Raw genomic sequence first — 20,933 nt, 5'->3', positions numbered from 1 at the left:
GATAAGTCTAGACCTTGTGACTGCGAAGTGTCTGAGCCTCTCTGTGCTGCTTTTAGTTAGGTGCGATGTCAGTGGTGGGAAGGGGCTGGCTTCTCCTTAGTTGACACAATCTTTGCTAAGGCTTGCACCACCTCTGACAGTGCATTTTCAAATTATGTTGGCATTCAGCAAAAGATCTTCTTCTACTAATCTTCTCTAACCAGCTTTCGTGGTTGAAAATTGCTTTCCAGTTACACATTTAGATGGTGTGGGTTCCTTAGTGGCCCTCTAAGAAGACCCCCAGGTTGGCTGATACAGCTTTGCTCTTTGTGCCGTCCATGAACATTTTAGGAGACACTAAAAGTGGCTTGGAGTGCATTAGTTTTGCTATAAAATGTTTATTAAATTTTTAAAAATAATTGATAATATACTTATAAAATACTTACTCATTCTGGCAGATCATTCAAAAGGAAGAGAGAAAAAAAAGATGATGTGAAACAGAAAATAGCTAGTTAAAATTCATCAAATTGTTTTCCTGATAAGTTTATGATAAACTGTTACTATGTGATGCTTTGTCTTAACAATTGTCCTGAAGAATTCCCCTGCACACAGAGGAAGGTTGAGTTCCTCCTTATTAGATCATCTTTATGTAGCGTCCACATTACTCAGTCCCTGGAGTGCTCTTGGTATTTGCAAAATTACTTTAAAGAAGTTAAATATGAATACTTCAAATCAGGCTATTTTAAAATAGTCCTTTGAGGAGCAGCTGCAAAATCAGTGACTGAAGAGAAAATAAGAGTTAAATGTAGCTATTTCACCTCGTCGTTAGCTGGTACCTATATTAGCTGCCATAGTGATTCTTGGCCTCAATTTTTAATTCTGTTCCAGGTGAATTTAAGATGCGCTGACTCCATGCTGTTGCCATATCCTGGTTAGGGGGCTGAGGTGTGAATGACATGTTTTCCTCTTGGCAGAGTTGTGTTTTATCTTTCAACAAATTCAGAGTCTTGCTGAGAAAACAGCAAATTCTGGGGAAATCCGAGCAGATACCTCACTTCTCCGTTGTTATGTTATTTACAGATAACTTTGCTTTTTGATAGCCATGTATTTATCTAGATATTATATCCTTGTTCATAGACAGATAAATGTGCACCATCACTGAAAGATCCTTCATGGAGAATGACGTTGGACAACTCTGTTCCAAGTTTGTGGCTTACTCGATATTTATAGCGTTAGCCACATAACCAACCAACACGCTGCCAAATTTCCTCATTAAACAACCTAACTGAGCTTTATTAGTATAATTAATGAGCACTGTTGCGGGAAGAAAGGAATGCAACGACCTAGCAGAAGTTTCTTAGCAGGCTGCCTTTGGTTTTTATGTAGGGTGACAGAGGAAAGTGGTGTGGGATGCGTCAGAAATCCCTTCTCCTTCCTCTCCTCCCCAAATCTAAATTCAAAGGTTTAGCTTTAAACTGTGGTATTATCAAGGGAAAAGGCTACAAGTTGTAACTAGTTTTCCTGAGGTTCAGGGATAAAGATTTTGTCCATACTGATTCCTTTGTCATTCTCGGGGGATATGTTTCTCTGAAAACTATCCCATATGTGCTGTGCAGCTAATGATTGCTGTGTTTTTTAGTAGAGATGATAGACCAATCCAACATACTTAACATTTTATGATATTCAGAATGTAAAGTTAATTGCAGTTACTGCTCTCTGTCTATGTGTTAAGGTTATGGTTAAAATATTTGATATATTTTCATAGGTAATTTATTTAGCTTGCATTTAATATACAGGATTGATTGCAATTTTTATCAACAAAATTGTGTTACCAAAAAAGCACAAAGGAACTTTTATGTGAAATGTATGTCTAGATTTGTGCCAACTTAAACTTCAAGTGTGATTTTTAAACTGAACTAGTTAGAATACTGCAAACTTATTATTTACACTTGCGTGACTTAGTTCAATTTAGCTTAAATCACCAAGCAGTTAAATGTGAAGAAGAGTACTGACAGAGAGGGTTGTATAGATTTAAATAAGCAAATTTTACTCGTATTTGTTATGTTGAATCCAGGATGCTTTGTTGATTTAAGCCATGCTTTAACAGTGACTTTGATTCACTTCCCTACATAAAATCTTGTAACTCAAGTGATATATAAAATTAAAAAAGAAATCAAAGGTTAGTGTCTGCGAGCAGTCATATGTTGAAGCAATGCACATCTTGAGGAGTGAAGGGTTTGCAAACAGATTTCTCTTAGGGAAGAACAGCAATTGACACCCAATTAGTGTTAAAGCATATTCCTAAGGCTCTATGACTTCCGAGCAAATTGCAGTTGTCGTTGTGGATTTATGAAGTGTGCTGAACCGTGATGCATTTATTCTCGGAGAAGTTGTTCAGACGTGGAAGTATACAGCAAGCACTGCAAGTGCTAGTTATCTGTATTTCTATAGTACCTGTGCTTCAGTAAAACATATTTGTAAAGTAAACACAAGGTCGATTGAATGCATTTTTACTGATTCCTTCTACTCATTGAAAACCTGGAAATGGCTCATTGAGCTTGAATCAAAGTGTGGTACACCATTCCCTCACCTCCCTACCATTTCTGGGTTCTCTTTTTTTTTTGCTATAAGTTGGCAGAGAGACAGCAGTTTATGCATGGGCAAAATAACATGGGAGAAAGTTTTCTGCTGCATAGTAACGATGGTTCACTTTACTCAAAAGGAATAACACCACAAGCTTTCTTTAATATCATCGCAGTAATGTTGAATGAGCCGGTTGTGGTTGGGTGGTCACTTTGCTGTCCATTTCTGAGTATGGCTTCTTCTCACTAGAGTCGAAGATGTCAGAGGGGCTCAGTGCAGCGGGATGGTGCTTAGGTGAACCCTAATCCCAGCTGGAACCTTCCAGCTTCTTTACTCCTGCTTTATTTGTATATGCCTCAAACCGAATAGCACCAGCCAAGAGCTTCATTATCAGCCACTCGTTTCAGCAACATTAAGCAAGAGGAGGAGAGATGTTATTTGCCAATACACATGAGCAGATGCTGGTTGCTCTCTTAGCTTGTTTAAGGAAACCCTGTGCTTGAACGTGGATCAAGATGCATAATTATACATCAGAAAAGCATTACCTGTGTCACAACCTCCCTAAACTCCTGACCTCACATGCTTTAGCAAATGCAGGGTCCATTGTAGCAGCAGCCCTGCCGCTCGCAAGGACCTGGGGTCTTCCCTGGGTACGTGCCGTGCCGAGACATCTCCCCATGCGCGACAGCCTTGCTGCAGCTGCACAGAGTAGCATCATCCTGGTGCAAGGCTGCGGCACATGCGTGGGCATCCTCGCTGGCGCGGGAGGCACTGGGCAGGCTGCATCCCCTCCCAACCCAAGGTGCAGGGCGGGCATTGGGCCAGGACAGGGAAGGAGTCTCGTGCGAATTAGATGACTTTGTTCATACTCTTGATTCGAGACCTTCACATCACATAATAGTGATGCTTTTCTGAACTGGAACGAGGGACTGCTTACGTATGAAGTAATTAAAATGTTCCATTCATGAAAATCACCCTTACTGTAAATTTATAGTATTTGTCATATATCCAGGAATAGCAAATATGATCACTGAAATAAAGACCGAATGAAGAACAAAAGGAGTGACAGTATTTGAGAAATTTAAATTTCTGATGACAGTAATTTGAAGTGTGTCTGCTTGCTTCCATTGATTTTTAAAAAATCTTCAAGATTATAGGTTAATAAGAAAAATTTAATGTTTTCAGAATTTTTTTTCATGCTCACTGCTCAAGAAAGGCGGTGAAAATCATTTTCCATGACTGAGAGCCATATGAGATAAATGACATTTTAATATTCTTTCTCTTTTTTACCAGTTTTGAAAACCTTGCTTTGTCTCTCCTGTAGTTGATATAGAATGTATGTAAAGGGCAAGGAAAGGTTAAAGTACCTTCAGGCATAAGGAAGAGGAAAGTCATAAAGTAAATGTGATAGCAGGAAGTCCAAAAGGAAGCCCTTACAAACCTAGTGGCAGTTAACTCTACGTATTGCAAATAAGGAATTTAAATGTATATAAACCTCATAAAGTACAGTTTGTAAAAAATGTGAATACATTCACATCATCTGTCACTTCTTTGCTCACCATGGATAATGAAAGAATTTGCTGTGTGGTGGAAGTTTTTTGCTTTGTTCCATTCTTTTAATTTTATTATTTTACAGATAATAATATTATACTACTATTATTATATAATATATATGTATTAATACTGGTGTAAATTTTATTTCATTTTCTTAATGAGTTTGACTGTTTCCTCTTTGCAGGAACCTCATCCTTCTGGAATAAGCCCTGAAAGAGGTCCACAAGCAGGTGGAACCACACTTACCATCACTGGTACAAACCTGGCAACGGGTTCCAAGAAGGATGTTCATGTTTTAGTTGGCAGCGAACCTTGCAATGTGTACGTATGAAATGCTGAGAACTTAACAATAAGGTTGTATCCTAACCAAGCACCAACCAAGTGCTGGCCTTTCGGAATTACACAAATGTGTTGTATGTCTCGTAGTGACTCACCACATGCAGTGTGGCTCTGCACGTAACATTTAGACAAACTCGCTCGGGGGCTCCAGCTGGAAGAAGCAGCTGCAGAAACAGCCAAAGTGGAAGAACTCAGATATTGAAACAATTTTCCAGTTTCAGCTTTCTCTGCTTGACTGACTGTTCCAAAATTGCCCATACTTTCCCACAGCATCTTCTCAGTGGTTCCATATAAAATTTAATCTTGTAGTATCCCTTGACTTGTTCCTCTCTTTTCTTCATATTAATTGCTCCCCTTCTCCCCCAACCGAGAGGAATAACATGAAGTGTGCTGACATCTTGTTGTTGCTGTGTGTGTGCACTATTCCTTTCCATATCCTGTATCTTTTTTGTTAAGACTTTAACAAAATCTGGAGAAAGTATTGTCTCCTCTTGTAATTACTTTGTAATTACCTAGCAAAATAGGGCTCATTCTTGTTGGTTCTGGGGTACCACAGTAATAAATATGAATTACAATAATGTTAGTAACTGAAGATATTTCCTCTTTTCTTTCTTCTCTGATTTAGCACTGAATTTGGAGACAAGATAGTTTGCATTACAGGACCTAATAGCAAGGTTGAAGATGTTGATGTAAGAGTCCACTATGGGGACACAGCAAGTAACATACCAGGGAAATTTTCATATAGAGAGAATCCTACTGTCACCAAGTTCCTGCCAGTAAATAGCTTCAGCAGGTAATGAAATGTTTGCCGTAACTTCATTTGTGATTAGGTTAAAATATATGTAACAGGTTTTTTTCCATATAGAACTGTTTAAAATAAGAGCTGTTGTACTCTATTTGTACACAAATTTAGATACATAGATTTTGAATCATTCTAAACCACAGCTGACATTTGCAAGTACTCTGTTTATCCCCAAACATTAATCTCCACTTCAAAGCTAAATTTTGACATCATAAAAAATAATGATCTTCTTTTAAATGAAGATGTCTTAAAGAGAAAAATTTGAAGCGTTTAAGTATGATGTCAAACCACGTGATCTTTTTATTACATACACATTCTTATTCTGTGGTGTAAGGGAGAGATCATCTTCTGCAAATAATATAAAAATCTCAGAAAGGTTTCTAATAGTTCTCCTCTTCAGCTTTTACTAAGTAAGATGGAATTAGAGATAGTAAGTTATGGCTTACCATCTTTTCCTCCCATGAGAAAAAGTTCGTTTAGGAAATCAAGATCAGAATTCAGTAAGGCCTTTAAAAGGTTTGCTCGCTCCTACACCCCTACTCCCTTCATGTCCCAGCTAGTATGTGTTCGCTGAAAACACTGTTCCTTCTGGAAAAAAACTCTAATGCTAATTGTGAAACCAAAGAAATATGTGCCACTGTTACATTTGTAGCAAAATGGCAAATCATCTGTTTAAATGTCCTCTTAACATGCCTCTGATTTTGAGAGTAATTCCACAATGGATACAGGGACAAACTTGTGACCTTTACTTACGTTGGGCTCTACTGTTCCCTAATATTCCAGTCTTTCTGCCCACTGCGAAGCAGTTGACATTTTCATATTCTGGAATACGAAAAGGAGATCAAGATGCTTCCTTTTTTTTTCAGTAAAAGGAATTTGTAGGAGCACAACCTTAAAAATAGGAGTTTAAAATTAAAATTGGCTATGACTTCTATTGGAGAAATTGGTTCCTGCCTCCTTGAATATGGTGGGGTCACTTATGTTGAAAAGAATTTGGATTTTGTTTGCTTCTGATTTTGATTTACTGGTTTTTTGTTTTGTTTTGTTTTTTGTTTTTTGTTTCTTTTTTTGTGGAGGTTGGGGATTTCCTTTGTAGACTTCCTTAGTAGAAGGAATAGTGGTTTACCCCAGGGGATTTAAAAGACTTTTTTTCTTCTTCTTCCTCTTCTTCTTCCTCTTCTTCTTCTTAACTGGACCTTACCTTAATGGTTTCCTTTGAGGATTACTATCCCTCTAAATCCAGGTTACTTAGGTATCTTCACCTTTCACTGGCAATTTGCATACATTCTTTTTCTATGTGAATTCACTCTGTTAAAAATAGTAACTTGCGAAGGAAAGTGAACAGAGAAGCCAGGTCCCTAAAAACTTTCACCTTTATCTGTGTGTGTGTTAGGTGAAGAGATTTCAAAACGTAAAAAAAAGATCAGAGAAATGTAAGTACATAGAAAGAGGCATCATCGTCCCAGATACTGAGAGAGATTTGTACTTTTTTTATACTACTAGCTGAAAACTAGTTTAACGCTCACATTGCTGTGTTTAAATGCTGTGGTTATAGATAGTTTTAATAGACATTTTTTGTGTAGATCTAATTATCATATAGGCATTCCATTACTATTTTCAGTGGAATTATAGTGGTGCAGGATAAAGTAGTCTGTAGCTGTACCATTTTGCCAATGACTTGATTTCTTTTTTAATTCTGACTTTCAGTGGAGGGAGAAATATTACAGTAACTGGAACTGGATTTGACATCATCCAGAGATTCTCACTAGTGGTTTATGCAGAGCGTCCAGAAGCAGGGAAACAACATCTCAAAAGGGTAATTTTCTTTTTTTTCCCCAAAAAGGCATCACAACGGATACATAAAATACAGTCTGTTCAAAAAAATACATTTAATTTTGCCCACTTGACTTCACTGGGCTTGGAGTAGAACAATATTTGAATAGACTTCTGGCTCTATTTCTAACTATATAAAAAGCTTACTCTTGCCATCTGTACTTATATTTACTAGTACCTTGTAACTCTGTGCTTAAAAAATGTTCAATGTGAATAAGAATGGAAGCTCTGAATGGTAAGCTGAATATATTTCAGAATTGGAAAGTAGTATTATTTGTTTCTCTCTGTCTTTCTCCTTCCTCTTCAAGGTTTAGAGATTTGCCTGAAACAGGGCCCAAATGCAGACAGTCCTGAGTACTTTGCTTTGCACAGTCAGAGCCTTTTATTTTCTCACACCTCAAAGAACAAAATCTTTCCCTTTTCTTTCCTGCAATATGCTTCAGGCATATTGCACTTACAGCATGTGCACAATTATGAGTTGTAAAAAATAAAATAAACCCTTTTTGCATCTCTTGTTAAGGAGAACTGACATTTCCAACAGAGCTGAATTTCTCACTTTTCTAATGAAGATCATGATTTAGTATAACAACTGAGAAGTTGAAGTGATCTTCCAGAAAGAAGATGTTTTAAATTATGGAGCATTTTTAAATCTAACTCTTTAATTCAGGACTTCCTTGTGATCTGATTTAAAAAAAATAATAATTAATACATGGAATTGGTAACATGTATATTTTTTGTATGTATGTATGAGTCAGCTTTTAGATTATGCCAAAGCCTGCTGGATTAGGCTCCATTAAAACCCTATTCTTTTAAACAGTTTAAGAAGGAAAACTGCATACATTTCACATGCTATAAACTGCAACATATGATTCTTCTATATCCTGCTTGCCTTAAACCTCAGGATGATCTCAAAGTCTATTTAGCATTCTTGGCAGTGTTTATCAACGTTTCTTCCCACCCCTCCTTATGTGTGCTTAGCATCTCCCAAACATGTTAGCTTAAGTCTATATTGTATATTGTGCATAGACTTAACAATACTCTTGGTTAAGTCTAACAACTTTTTTTTCCAATCTTTTGTTTTACTCACATTTACCTATGATATCAAAAATGTGGAGGAGAAACTATCAAATTACACTTGCTTTCTCAAAATCAAAAACGGAGGTGATGGTGTAGGAAATTTTAAAAGTTCCTGTTAGTGTTGTTGGCTGCAATTGGCTTTGCTGAGTGACTGAAGAACTTTCTAGGATTTGTGTTATTTGAAAGAGGGGAGGCAAGGGTATTAACAAAGTTATTAACTTTAGTTGTTGATTGACAGTTGGTAAATTTTATTCAGACATAAGTACTTATATTGAATTTATGCAAGGTGTTTTATAGTGTCAATAGAAAAGAATTCACCTGAGATACTTAATGGTACAGAAGACAGTCTCAATTAAAGCTACCATGTTAACCACTTAATCTTAGAGCAATTTAATAATATTAGCCCAGTGTGGTCCAGAGCTAGAAAATTTGAAGGCAGATGGAAGTGGAGCTGTAGCATAAGCTTTTGGGGGGAGCAGGTACTAGAACACAATATTTTTTTCTCATCAACAAATTGCTGTTTCATTTTCCTTTCAGAAAGCATCTCTTACTGTCTTTGTTATTTTTACTCTATGGAAAGGACATAACTCACGGTGTTTTTATTTCTACAGTCTAAAGTTGTGAACAGTTATGTAAGGGAACCAGTCAAGCTCTAAAATATGCATTCTTCTTGTCTTGTTTCTTACAGTTTGATGGAAAACTTGTTACAAATCTCAGTGCAACCACAGTGGTTTTCTCTTCCCCGCCAATACTGGAAGATCCAGAAAACTATAATATTACCACTATTATTCTAATGGATCATTATCATTTGGTTGTAAAAAATGAGAGCCACTCCTTTGCATATGTTGCAGACCCAACCTTTGAAAACTTCACAGATGGCATCAAAAAACAAGTCAACAAACTTATTCATGCAAAGGTAAACTTTTTAAGCGATGACGGTTGCCCATTATGTCCTTAAATCTTGTACAGATTATTTCCTGTCTTTTTCAAAAACCTTAATCTACGACAAATAGCTGTTTAGTTCCATACCCAAAATGCTTGCTGGAGCCCATTACCCTTGCTAGATGCTAAACACTGTTAGATACCCTTTTTCCCCCTTTCCTCTTTTCTTTCTTTTGTGCCCTCTTCTGCTGAGCCTGAAATTTGGAAATTACTTCTCTCTGCAATCTCCCCAAAGATTGAGGGACTTGGATTGGTTTCTTTTCTTTCTTACACTAAGGAGAAAAGGAGAAGAAAGGGCAGTGGGATATTTCCCTTCCCCTATGGTCTTCTGTATACCACCATGCAAATCCCGTCTGCTCCAGATGATCCAAACGAAGTTTGTAACTCCTGACTTCTTGTCTCCCAAGACTATGTGATGATGACTTAGTTTTGTATTTTCTGTCTAGGGCAGTAATCTGAATAAAGCCATGACGATAGATGAGGCCCAGGCTTTTGTGGGTGATGAACCTTGCAACATAAAAACTCTGACTGAGAAGGATTTATATTGCGAGCCGCCAGAAGTACAACCTCAACCCAAGAAAAGGCAGAAGAGAGATACTATCAATAACCTTCCTGAATTCATTGTACGTTACTTTTCAAAATAATGTACTATCTATTTAAGTGACACTGATGCAGTAGGTTCCTAACTGAAATAATTTGTTCTTTAATGATGTTAGATCATTGTGCAGAAACTTCTTGCACAGTTCTTTCTTTCTGCGGATTCTGTCTGCTGTCTAGAAGACTTTACACATAAAAAGCTTCTAATTGCTTTCTACCTTTGTTACATAGGAACGTATAATTGTAGCTAGACAGGCTGGGGATTTTTCTTCCTCTGTAAAATAGAGTAAAATTATTTCTTGAAACATAGTGCTAGTCACTTAAATTCAGCATAAAATATGCAGAAATGGTTCCTTTGTTTGGTAGATTAAGCTAGAAATTCACTGGATTGCAAGGATAAGTAAGAAATTAGAACACAACTGAGAAATGAATCACTGTCTATTTTTGCTTTTTGAGACAAATGTCTGTGCTTATCTGCTCAGGTGAAATTTGGCCTCCGAGAATGGATCCTAGGAAGGGTGGAATATGATACGCGTGTGAGTGACATCCCACTGAATCTGATTTTGCCACTTGTACTTATTCCTATGATAGCTATCATCATCATTTCTATAATCTGTTACAGGTAAGAAGCTCCTTTAATTAGATGCTTTTGCTATCCTGAAGTTTTGAAGGTGATACTTAATTGTTGTACCCCAGTCTACAAAAAGAAAGCATCTCTATTATTTTTATGTACTGTAGAGTTAAGGAAAGCTGCTACAGCTCGAAATGTGTATGGGCACCAATTTATCCCTCTCTCACACACCAAATTCCTTGATGTCAGTCAGCCCAGTCTGCCCTTTATACCTAAGCACAAACAACTGGTCCGAGGCTTTCCAAGCGCACAGTTGCACGCATATGCGTTGCACACATATGTTCTTGAAATTGCATCTAAGGTGCCTCTTGTGATCACTAGTTCTGCATACATCTCTATAAGCATTTAAACTGCCTTAGTCAGTACCATAGATTCAAGCTGGATGGATTTCTCTAAGTGGTCATTTTGGTCTTTCCAACTGGGATAAGTGTTATTCACATGCAAATCTCATGATTAATGGTGAAATTCATGCTTCACAAAGAACCAGAACAATGTCTGTACTTCACTTAAGACCTACTTAGGCCAATTTTAAGGTTAGTAATACATACGCCTCGTACTGGCCCTCAGCATGAGATGGATTCCACTCTATTGCTGCATGTCAGTATAGCTGAAGTAATGCTTAAGTGTGTTATACAGCAGTGACCTTTTTTTGGATCTTCTCAACCTGTTCTGTCCAGTCGTAGGTATGCTCCATTGATACCTCGTAGCTAGAGTGGAGCATGCTGCAAACAATCTTTGTTCAGTATATACAAATTACAATTTTTTACTTAGTATATGATCATATTCTTAACTATTGCTTATTGGATTTTAAGTCAATGACTCATATGTGCTTTAAAGCAGTAGGTTTAGGGTGGTGCCAGGTTGATTTACATTAAATGAAACTTTGGTCTGTGGTTGTTGTTCGCCTCCTCCATTTTCTCTCTGCAGCTAGTGTTTTAAAAGAAATCAAGAACAAGAAATTGTCCTCTCATGATTCCTTTTGCTTCTCGTTTAGAGCTATTGCAAACAATTTGCTTTTGCAGTTTGTAATTTTTCTAAATCTTACCTCTATTTCGTAAAGACGTCAGAGCCAACAAGCAGAACGTGAATATGAAAAAATCAAGTCGCAACTAGAAGGCCTGGAGGAGAGTGTCAGGGATCGATGCAAAAAGGAATTCACAGGTATGACTGATGTTTGTATTTTATGGGTCCTCTTGAGAAATCATGAGATGGACTGGAGCAACTGTGCTATCTTGCTAAAGCTGTCTTCTGGAAATCATTAGTAGATCTAACTACTTTTAATTACAGATATCAACATCATATAAAATATTTTGCTGACTATTGTATGTGAAAGCCATAAATAAAATAAAACGGAGTTGAAGGTTGTTTAAGGAAATGGCTAGTTTTAGTGCAAAGGAAGCACAGGAGTTAGTCAGCAACTGGTAAAGAGAAACTAGTTGAGAATGAGGTTATTTATAGCTGTTGATATGAGTGGCCATCGATAGAGGAAAGAAGTTTTATAATAACTAACTCTGCACTTAGTATTTAGCATAATGACAGTATGTGCCAGGCAAGTACATTAAAAACTGTTTTCAGAGCTGCAAAATGTATTTACAGCAATCAACATACAAAGGGATAATTTGGCAAGCTTGCAGGAAAGAAATAACATGGTGCCCTATTTATCATGAAAACCTTAAGCTTGATTTGAGGAGCTAGCTAATTGTTCTGGGTAAACATAGAGACATCAACCCAGGGAAGACAGTGGGGGGAGTGAAGGCTCAGCATTTCTACAATGTTGCTTAAATTAGGCATCTGAGTTTGCAAATATTGGCCTAAATGATTACCATGAGATGTTACCTCATTATCTGAAATGTACTTACTGTTGGGTCTTGTTGAAATAATGCCTATTAGAAAAAACACATTTTATTTCTAAAAAGAAATAGAATATTTCATGTTGGAAGTGGCTAAAAAGCAGGAGTGAATTAAATACCAACTTGAGGTTAGACTTTGAAATCAGTTTTTGGAGCTCAAGGTTTCATAACATTTCTGCCATGCTGGAGGCCTCTCAAAGTCTTGTTTTCCTGGAATTTTTGTCATTTGGGACAGAACGTTCTTTTCTTACATCAGCTTTCTTACTCTGGAAAATTGACTCCTTCCAGGTTCTGGGCAGAACCCAGAAGCAAATCTTTGAATCAAAAGCTGTTCCTAAGTGAGCTTCATTTCAAAGTACCCTTTGAATTGTGAGAGGGTCAATCAAGGTTAACAGCATTCTCACAGCCTCCTCATGCAACTTCTTCACACACTTTTCTGAAATGCAAAAGTGCCTTTCTCTTGCTGATACTCCTAGTGAGGGGCTGCAAAATCCTGCTGAAGCTGCACTGCTTGTTGCATTGAAGGTTTTTTCTCTATGTCCTAGTATATCTGCTCCACCAAGCACAAGGGTTGCAGGAAGCAGAATGCACATGCAAAGAGCAATCCAGTTCCTAAACTGCTCCCTCCTCGGCTGATGGAAAAATGAAACACCAAAATCGAAACACATTCTGGATCCATACTGTAATATTGTAATGACAAGAGCATGAAGTACAGACAAATACCACAAAGCTGGAAACCACAAGATACTTTCTCCCTTCGGTTTGCTGAAAGCTATAAAGTAAAGGGATGAAAGAATAAATGACATGAACAATAAAAATTGCCGAGACAGTACGTCATTATATTAATTAACGTGGTGTTCTAGTCAGTCAGCAATACTCAGTAATTGGAAAGCCTTTAGCTAAAATAACTGCTCTGAAAGGTGATTCCCTAATTCTTGTCCCTGTCAAGAACTTGAAAGCTTTTGGGTCTGTGAAAACACAGAAGTGTTTTCATCAATTTCAGTGAACTCTTTAAGCTACTCTTTACATTGTAAAGATCTTGTATATACTACATCTTTTAAAAAAGATTATTTATTATTACATGGAATCAGAGGAAATAGAATATACTAGAAAGGAAAAACAGAAAACGATACTGCAGTGTCTCCTTTTTTTCTCTTTGCTACCATTCTACATTTGTATGTAGGAACTCCACCCAGTCATCCACTGAGGCTCTATAGGCTTTGTACATAAGAAACAAGGAAAGAATTTGCACCAAAAACAAGTATGCTGATGTCACCACAGGATTAGCTGTGGTGATAGTTAACAGGATAACTGTTAAAAATGGCAACGGAAAATATGGGATGAAAACCAGTTTTCAGTGTTCAGTTACTTCTACTCAATGATGCTGTGTTGCTTGAAAAAGCTTTAATTTTTTAAAAACTGACCTCTTAAACTATATTGCATGATCTAGATCTAATGATAGAGATGGAAGATCAGACAAATGATATAAATGAAGCTGGAATTCCGGTACTGGACTACAAAACGTACACAGACAGAGTCTTCTTCTTGCCCTCCAAAGACGGAGAGAAAGACGTGATGATAACTGGGAAGCTGGATATTCCAGAGGCAAGGCGGCAGACTGTGGAGCAGGCTCTGAACCAGTTCTCCAATCTGCTCAATAGCAAATCATTTCTCATTAATGTGAGTACTGAAGTAGATTCATCTTCTCTCTTAGCTAGGCCTACGTGTGTATGCTGACTGTCAAGTAGGTTTTCCCAGCTGAAGAAAAATTGTTCAAAATAAGTGATTTTACTAAGAGTTTGGCCCCACAGTAACTGATGCCAGATCTGTGGCCTCATGGCCAGAGCTTCCTGGGGGGAGGCATGATCATATTTCTGTAGAGTTACCCAGATCACATAGTACAGAGTTAGTCAACATTACAGTGGCTGTAGGGAAACAGACATTACCTGATCTGGCATAAAAACTGCAGTTACCCAGTTACTTTGTCCCTAGCCTTTTAAGAAATGTAATCAGTAGAATGATACAGGTTCAGCTCTGTGTCATGGTCACAGTAGTTACCTACTGGATGTCATAAACTGGATCTCGGTCTTGTAGAGAGAGGCGTAGACTCCTCAGACCAGGAACAAGTAGCCTATTCATCAAGACTGATGCGTACTCAGCTGCTCTGAAAAGGTTTCTAATTGCTCACTCTCAAAAACTGAGCTGATTGTCAGATACCTAAATATAGATTTGGGCTTCTAACTTTTTTTTTTAAATGAGGCTCCAGTGCTGAGCTAGTTAATGGTAGCATTATAGTTTATGGCAGAACAGAGTGCATTCCCAGGTGTACTAACTTAGATTAGTGTCTTTTGTAATTTGATGTGAAAGAATTGGGAACTTGGGGAAGAGAGGAGTTGATTTTGCTTTTTAAAAAATTGGCACAGAACACCCTTTTTTCTTTTAATTGAAACATCATTTTTATAATGCCTCAGGTAAAATGTATGTGTTCCTTGGGTTAGACCAGTAGGACTGTGTGAGTGTATATTTAAAGAAATTATAGGTAACATTTACTTGTAAGTAGTTTGTTCAAACTTTTGGAAAGCTTTCCATGCTGTGCATAGGAGATTAACATTAAAATAATACTGCTCATCTCTTTACTGCAGATGAGTTTTGAGGTACTCTAGAAACTTATTCTCTGACTCAATTATGCATTTGTTTCCTCTTTCAGTTTATTCACACGCTGGAAAGCCAAAGGGAATTCTCTGCTCGAGCTAAAGTTTATTTTGCATCTTTACTGACCGTTGCTTTACATGGAAAGCTAGAATATTATACTGACATCATGAGGACACTGTTCTTGGAACTGATGGAGCAGTATGTTGTGGCCAAAAACCCAAAGCTGATGCTAAGAAGGTTTGAATGATTCAGTCATGTTTTCTGTATTTCTTTATTTTTTCTGTAAATGTATTTCACTTGCAAGGTGGTCACCTTGCAAATAGACAACATTATAATATCAGCTATCTGTGGAAGTCAGAAATACCCTGTGCCTAAGTGTATTAGAAAAACAAGATCACTAAGCATAGCTGTAGAAGGCAAAACTTTTGGCAGCAGAAAGTCCAAATGCTGTAGTGTCAAACCAGTGTCAAGATTACTGAATCATCTACCTTACTTCAAAATACAATACTGAACATCTGATTTAATTTTTAAATCTAATTTTATTCCAAATTAGCTAGCATTTATACTACACGTCATCTCCGTAATGAGTGCATATAATCAACTCTCATTGTGTAGTCAGTGAGGGCTTACTGTAATGTTTTTTAACCTTCTCGTTATCCTGAATTCGTTAAAAAGGTCCTGCTCTGCATACATGCTTGTACTTTTGTAATCTGTTGTTTTTTCCCCCAGTAGATGCACAATGAGGTTCATTTTTTATCTCTTGTTCTTATAGCATATTCACAATTTCAGATTTTGCATAAAGGATGTGTGCTTTTCAGTAATGAGCTGAAGGTACCCGGGAATGATGAGCAATACAAAGCACTTATCCTAAAGCAAGTGCATGCTCTCAAGACTCTATAGGGAAATCACTGCATTAGGAAAGTGCATGCGGTTAAGCATGTAACAATATTATATTTCAAGCAATGTTCTTCTCTAAAACTTTGTCATTAAATATTCCTAACATACTTGGGATTGTGTTTTTTAGATCTGAAACTGTTGTTGAGAGGATGTTGTCTAACTGGATGTCTATTTGTTTGTATCAGTACCTCAAGGTAAGAGTTGAAGTCTATTGCCTATGTTTTTTTTGTCAATAATACTTAAACATGCTGCATTGAGTATATCTTGTTTCTGCTTTATTTTCCTTAAACAGGACAATGCTGGGGAGCCTCTTTATAAATTGTTCAAGGCGATCAAACACCAGGTAGAAAAAGGCCCAGTGGATGCTGTACTAAAGAAAGCCAAATATACACTGAATGACACAGGCTTACTGGGAGATGATGTAGAGTATACACAGTTGGTAAGCAGAGCATGATTATTATATTATAAAATAATTTCTTCTGTAAAATTAAGATCTGCAGTGTTATATCAGTACATTCTTTCTGGACCCTGTGACCTGTATAGAAATCCTGGTAATGACTGGCACAAAAGTGCCAGTCAGATAGTAGTCTGACCAAAAGTAATTCTCCAGACAGAATTTTGCCTCTTGAAGATTTCCCCTGTTTGTCCCTTGAAAATTCCCATTATTCTAATAATTAAGACCTTTCTTCCCCTTTCCAAACTAAATTCATTCATGATTGACTTTTCCTAAGTTCTAGCATTGACATTATCCTGGGACTTCAGGTTGTCTTTCTCTCTTGTGGTCTCTGCTTGTCAGAATATGAAATGTCATTTTGGAGATCATTTTACTAGTATATCAAAATGAGCTCCTCTGGAGTTCTGTAAGATGGGCTCTGCGATCTCCAAATCACCTTATGAGCCTATCCCTGCACCTCATCAGTTGTGAGCTGACGTCTCCTGGACATGGACAACCCAACGGGTATTCAAAGGGATATGTTTCCAGCTGAGGAGCCTGAATTCCCCACATTGGCCAGCTGCCTCTACAGGCAGGCCTGAAGACCTGTGTGAGATGCTTCAGGTGGGATGAGATGAGCATCCCTGCTCAGGGAATTCGCCCTCTGAGCTCCACCACCCTCTGAGCTCCAACTCCATGGTCCAGTTCTCTTCTATTACAGATTCTGATTTGGCTTAGTTCTGTTCACTGCCATGAATTTACACCAGTTTTTCAATCAGGCTTTGGCTCACAGGGTACACTGTGTTTCTAAAAACTAAAACAGCCTGCTTTTTAGCTGTTCAGGAAGAAATACGTGAGTTTGAATTCTAGTTTTGCTCTTTTTGACAGTTTTACTGCTTTTCTTCAGGTAATAGTGTAACAAATATACAAGATGCACAGGCTGTCCTTGAAAGATCAAGACAGGATTTTTTTTCTCATTGGCTTTAAACAGACTCTGATTTGGTTCCTCTTTTATTGACGTGTTAGTAGCCACTTGCGGTTGTCTCCACTGAGAAAGATACACTGGCATACCTGCAGTATGGAGAGAGAAACTTAATAAAAAACTTTATTAAGTCCTGGTAAAATCATTGTTTTGTGTATTCTGAAAGGATGTTGATGGAAGGACTGATGTGAGGAGGTTGCTATAGGACTTTGACTCACAGAATTGCTAGAATATGACCTAGACTGGAAGAAAAGCATGTGCTGGGCAAGAAAAAGTATTTTGATTTGGTTGATATTTTAGTGATTAGTAGAGCTTTCATCTTCATATCTGAGCTGAAAGTACCACCCATAGTACCACTCTGATTGGCAATCCTGTTTATATTTTCTCTTGTGTGTAGTGAACAAAATTTACTTGCATCCTACACGTGAGACTTAATGTCAGTAATTCTTTATTCAGTCTGTTTCTTTTCACACACACACACAAAAAGATGCCTTCAGTTAAGCTAGATGAATGCAATATGAAAGCAGATTTGTGTATACAGTCAGATGTAGGCTGAACAAGCTTACTACTTAGATATTAATCATTGTAAGCAGTAGAGGTATTTGGTTCAGATTCACTTATTTGACATAAAACAAAACGTGTGTGTGTGTGTAAGATGATGAGGAATAGATGTCTCTGTGTGCATGATAAAAGGTTATGAAGTGAATTAGTATTATTTTTAATTATTGGGATCATTAATGTGATGGTGACAATATGGTAACTGTGACATTATATGAGTTTAGTAAACAGGGAGCATTTATGCACTGAGGTGGGTTAATGCATATATTAATTAGTTCACTTCTGCCTGAAACTGAGACATGGTGGGAAAGTACAGTATAAAGTAGTTTTCTGCTCTCTAATTGTTCTTATTTAAAAGATGAGTCTGTTTTGCATCACTGGTTACACTGACATGCTGCATACTGAACCAGCAGCAAAATCATGTCTAATTACCATAAAGCTAATAGGAAGAGGAAGGTGAAATCTCATGATTAGTTAGAGAGTTCTGTCAAGGGACAGTGCAATCATGTTCAATTTGACTGCCATATGGCATGGTTTCTTAACTGTTTAAAAATACCAACCATACAAGTTTATTTCTGATAAATTTAGGGATTATGATTGACAAGATCGTATTTGAGAGGTGAAGTACTCAAGATCACTGACCAGTCATGTGTCAAAGGTGACGTCTGCCTCCAAAGGACACTTGACTGGCAAAATATCCATGAAGGCTCAAAACTATTTTACTGTATTAGCTAGTGAAAGAAAGATACCTTGCATCAGCATCTCTAGGGGGGTGAAGGGGAGGTTCTCCCATGAAGGTTCACTTACTTGGCCATCATCTTCTCATTTGATTTTTCCTGTTTTGAAATTGTCACTTATATAATGAAACTGCTTTAAAAAAAATCACTCCAGATTTAGCAAATTACAGGCTTTCAAGAGATTCTCTTTAATATAAATAAAACATGTCAATACTAGCAGAAAACACTAAATTTTAGAACTATAATAAACTATTTACATGTGCTTTCCGGAGATATTAGAGTAATTGTGATAACAGTAAAAAATCAAATGAAATCTTTGAACAACAAAGATGCTGTATATGGCTTTTATATATATATATATTTATTTATTTATATGTATGTATATATATAAGTTATGTATGTTATATGTATACAAGTGTAAAAAGTGAGCAGCTGTTCACTGGAGATCAGAGTACAAGAGTTCAAGAGTTGAACAAGTCACTACTCATCAGTTGCACCATGTTAAATGCCCACATGTACAATCATTCATTAGTCGGCTCTACTTGCGAAATAAAACCATGAAGATCTGTGTATGCATCTATACTGTACCAGTAAAACCATGAAAATAGCGTTAAGGAACACGCAAGCTCACAGCTACAATATATTAGGAGTTCAGTGAAGTGCAGCTCAGATGATGGGTAACTCATTATGCTGGGGCACTGATTGCTTGTGCTTGACTATGTCCCAGGTTATCAGGCTACATAAGGAGATGTAATTTGTCAGTGGTCCAGCTGCTTCATTCTTGGGCCTCCTTCTGTTTAAAGCTTTAATGAATTTCTTAGACTCAGTAATGATAGCCTTTTAGGCATGAGAAAATCTATCCTGCATCTTTTCTGTTTTGTCATAAGGGAAGGAATGAGCTAGAATTTATGTTAATAACTGTATACATTCTTTCCTCCACAGACAGTAAATGTATATGTACAGGATGGAGGAAGCGATTCCATACCCGTGAAAGTGCTGAACTGTGATACGATATCACAAGTAAAGGAAAAGATAATAGACCAAGTCTATCGAAATTTGCCGTGTTCACAGTGGCCAAAAGCAGACAGCGTAGTTCTTGGTAAGTAGCTACTTGTGCTACTGTATTGAACAGGAGAAATGTGTTTTGTGGTTTTCTTTAATAAAAATTTTCTCCGAAAGCAATTTATTGTAAAAGAAGAAAAATACAGTTTAAATGGTGAATTCTTGTTCAGCTAAATGCAGAAGTATAGCACTTTGCAACAATCTTAATATGCATTAAAAAATGAATACTTTCTTATAGAGTTCTTTTTCGTGATTCTGAAAGTTTTATTCCGCTGTCATTAGTGCGCAATGGACATATTAATGACTGTTAGCACAAATGTATTCCTGCCTGACAGAGCCAGTATCTCAGGTCCGAACTAATATGCTAATGACATAATGCATGGACAATTAATTGTTGGAGGAGTAATGATGCAATTTTAGAAACTGATACTGAATTTGACTTGCTCTTGATGGCTGTTGATGCTCTTGATGGCATAACTTAAAGAAGCTACACTTTCAGTAAATGCTCAGCCTCTGAAAATCATTTTTCTTGAAGAGTTTTAAAATTGCTCTTCTGTTTTGAAATTGTTGATATTTCGATTAAAAGATTAATAATCTCATACTAAGAGTTCTAATTAAGTAGTTTTTTGATAACTTTGTTACTGCCTTACTTTGAAAGTAGATGATTCAATTCTTGTTTTTCATAAAACCATGGTAAGTTAACTAAAAATGCCTTTTCTTTTCCATAGGAAGTCCTGCTCCTCTATTTCAGGCTTACAGCAGTTTTTATGATATTTAATTGTTGTATTTTATGCAAAGGAATTTAACTTTCTATGAAAATAATCAAGTTATGTGCACGGTTTGGAAAAGTGTAAACTATCGCAAGCTATGCAAACGTCTATAATAAAGGCCAAACTAGAAAGCAGTAAATAGCACATATTGTAACATGTCCCAACTGACTCCTTTTAATGTTCCACAGTGCGTCAGTGGTTCTTTAAATTGAAACATATTCTTGGAGTAGTTATTCTTGCACATGGTTAAAAAAATTTTTTTCTGCTTTTAATTTCTCCATAGAGTGGCGTCCAGGTTCTACTGCACAGATCCTCTCAGACTTGGATTTAACATCACAAAGGGATGGCAGATGGAAACGTATCAACACACTAATGCATTATAATGTAAGGAGATGTTTCAGAGCAGTTGTTTGCATCTGTTAACTGTTCTCTAGTAATAAATAAAATCTTAATTTGTTTGTAGAGAAACTTCTCCTGTTCTATGTAAAGAATCATAGAAAACTAGCTCTGTGTCTAGGCACTAAAAACCTGTGAGCATGAAAGGCTAGATCTAGACTTACTGCCTAAATTTCTTACCAAAAACATAGTACCTAAATCCCAGTGTTTTGATTTCCTCATCATTGCAGAGTCCAAATCCAAAATCCTTTGGAAAAAG

At 37.0% G+C, this 20,933-nt stretch overlaps 1 protein-coding gene across 5 annotated transcripts in view; it reads left to right on the top strand.

The window, feature by feature from the left end:
• PLXNB2 (plexin B2) overlaps positions 1-20,933 on the top strand; it is a 257,671-nt gene that overhangs the window by 218,323 nt on the left and 18,415 nt on the right. For all 5 annotated transcript variants that reach the window (XM_062583102.1, XM_062583127.1, XM_062583094.1 and 2 more), the window contains 13 exons: positions 4,301-4,437; positions 5,081-5,248; positions 6,965-7,073; positions 8,856-9,083; positions 9,556-9,732; positions 10,189-10,328; positions 11,398-11,498; positions 13,638-13,867; positions 14,895-15,076; positions 15,864-15,930; positions 16,029-16,175; positions 19,389-19,545; positions 20,562-20,662. In XM_062583102.1, the coding sequence (XP_062439086.1) occupies positions 4,301-4,437; positions 5,081-5,248; positions 6,965-7,073; positions 8,856-9,083; positions 9,556-9,732; positions 10,189-10,328; positions 11,398-11,498; positions 13,638-13,867; positions 14,895-15,076; positions 15,864-15,930; positions 16,029-16,175; positions 19,389-19,545; positions 20,562-20,662 (1,944 nt within the window). The remainder of the gene's footprint in view (positions 1-4,300; positions 4,438-5,080; positions 5,249-6,964; positions 7,074-8,855; positions 9,084-9,555; positions 9,733-10,188; positions 10,329-11,397; positions 11,499-13,637; positions 13,868-14,894; positions 15,077-15,863; positions 15,931-16,028; positions 16,176-19,388; positions 19,546-20,561; positions 20,663-20,933) is intronic.

The sequence above is a fragment of the Rhea pennata genome, chromosome 1 (assembly GCF_028389875.1).
Source record: "Rhea pennata isolate bPtePen1 chromosome 1, bPtePen1.pri, whole genome shotgun sequence".
Taxonomy (NCBI): Eukaryota; Metazoa; Chordata; class Aves; order Rheiformes; family Rheidae; genus Rhea; species Rhea pennata.
This window is presented reverse-complemented; position numbering and strand designations above follow the sequence as displayed.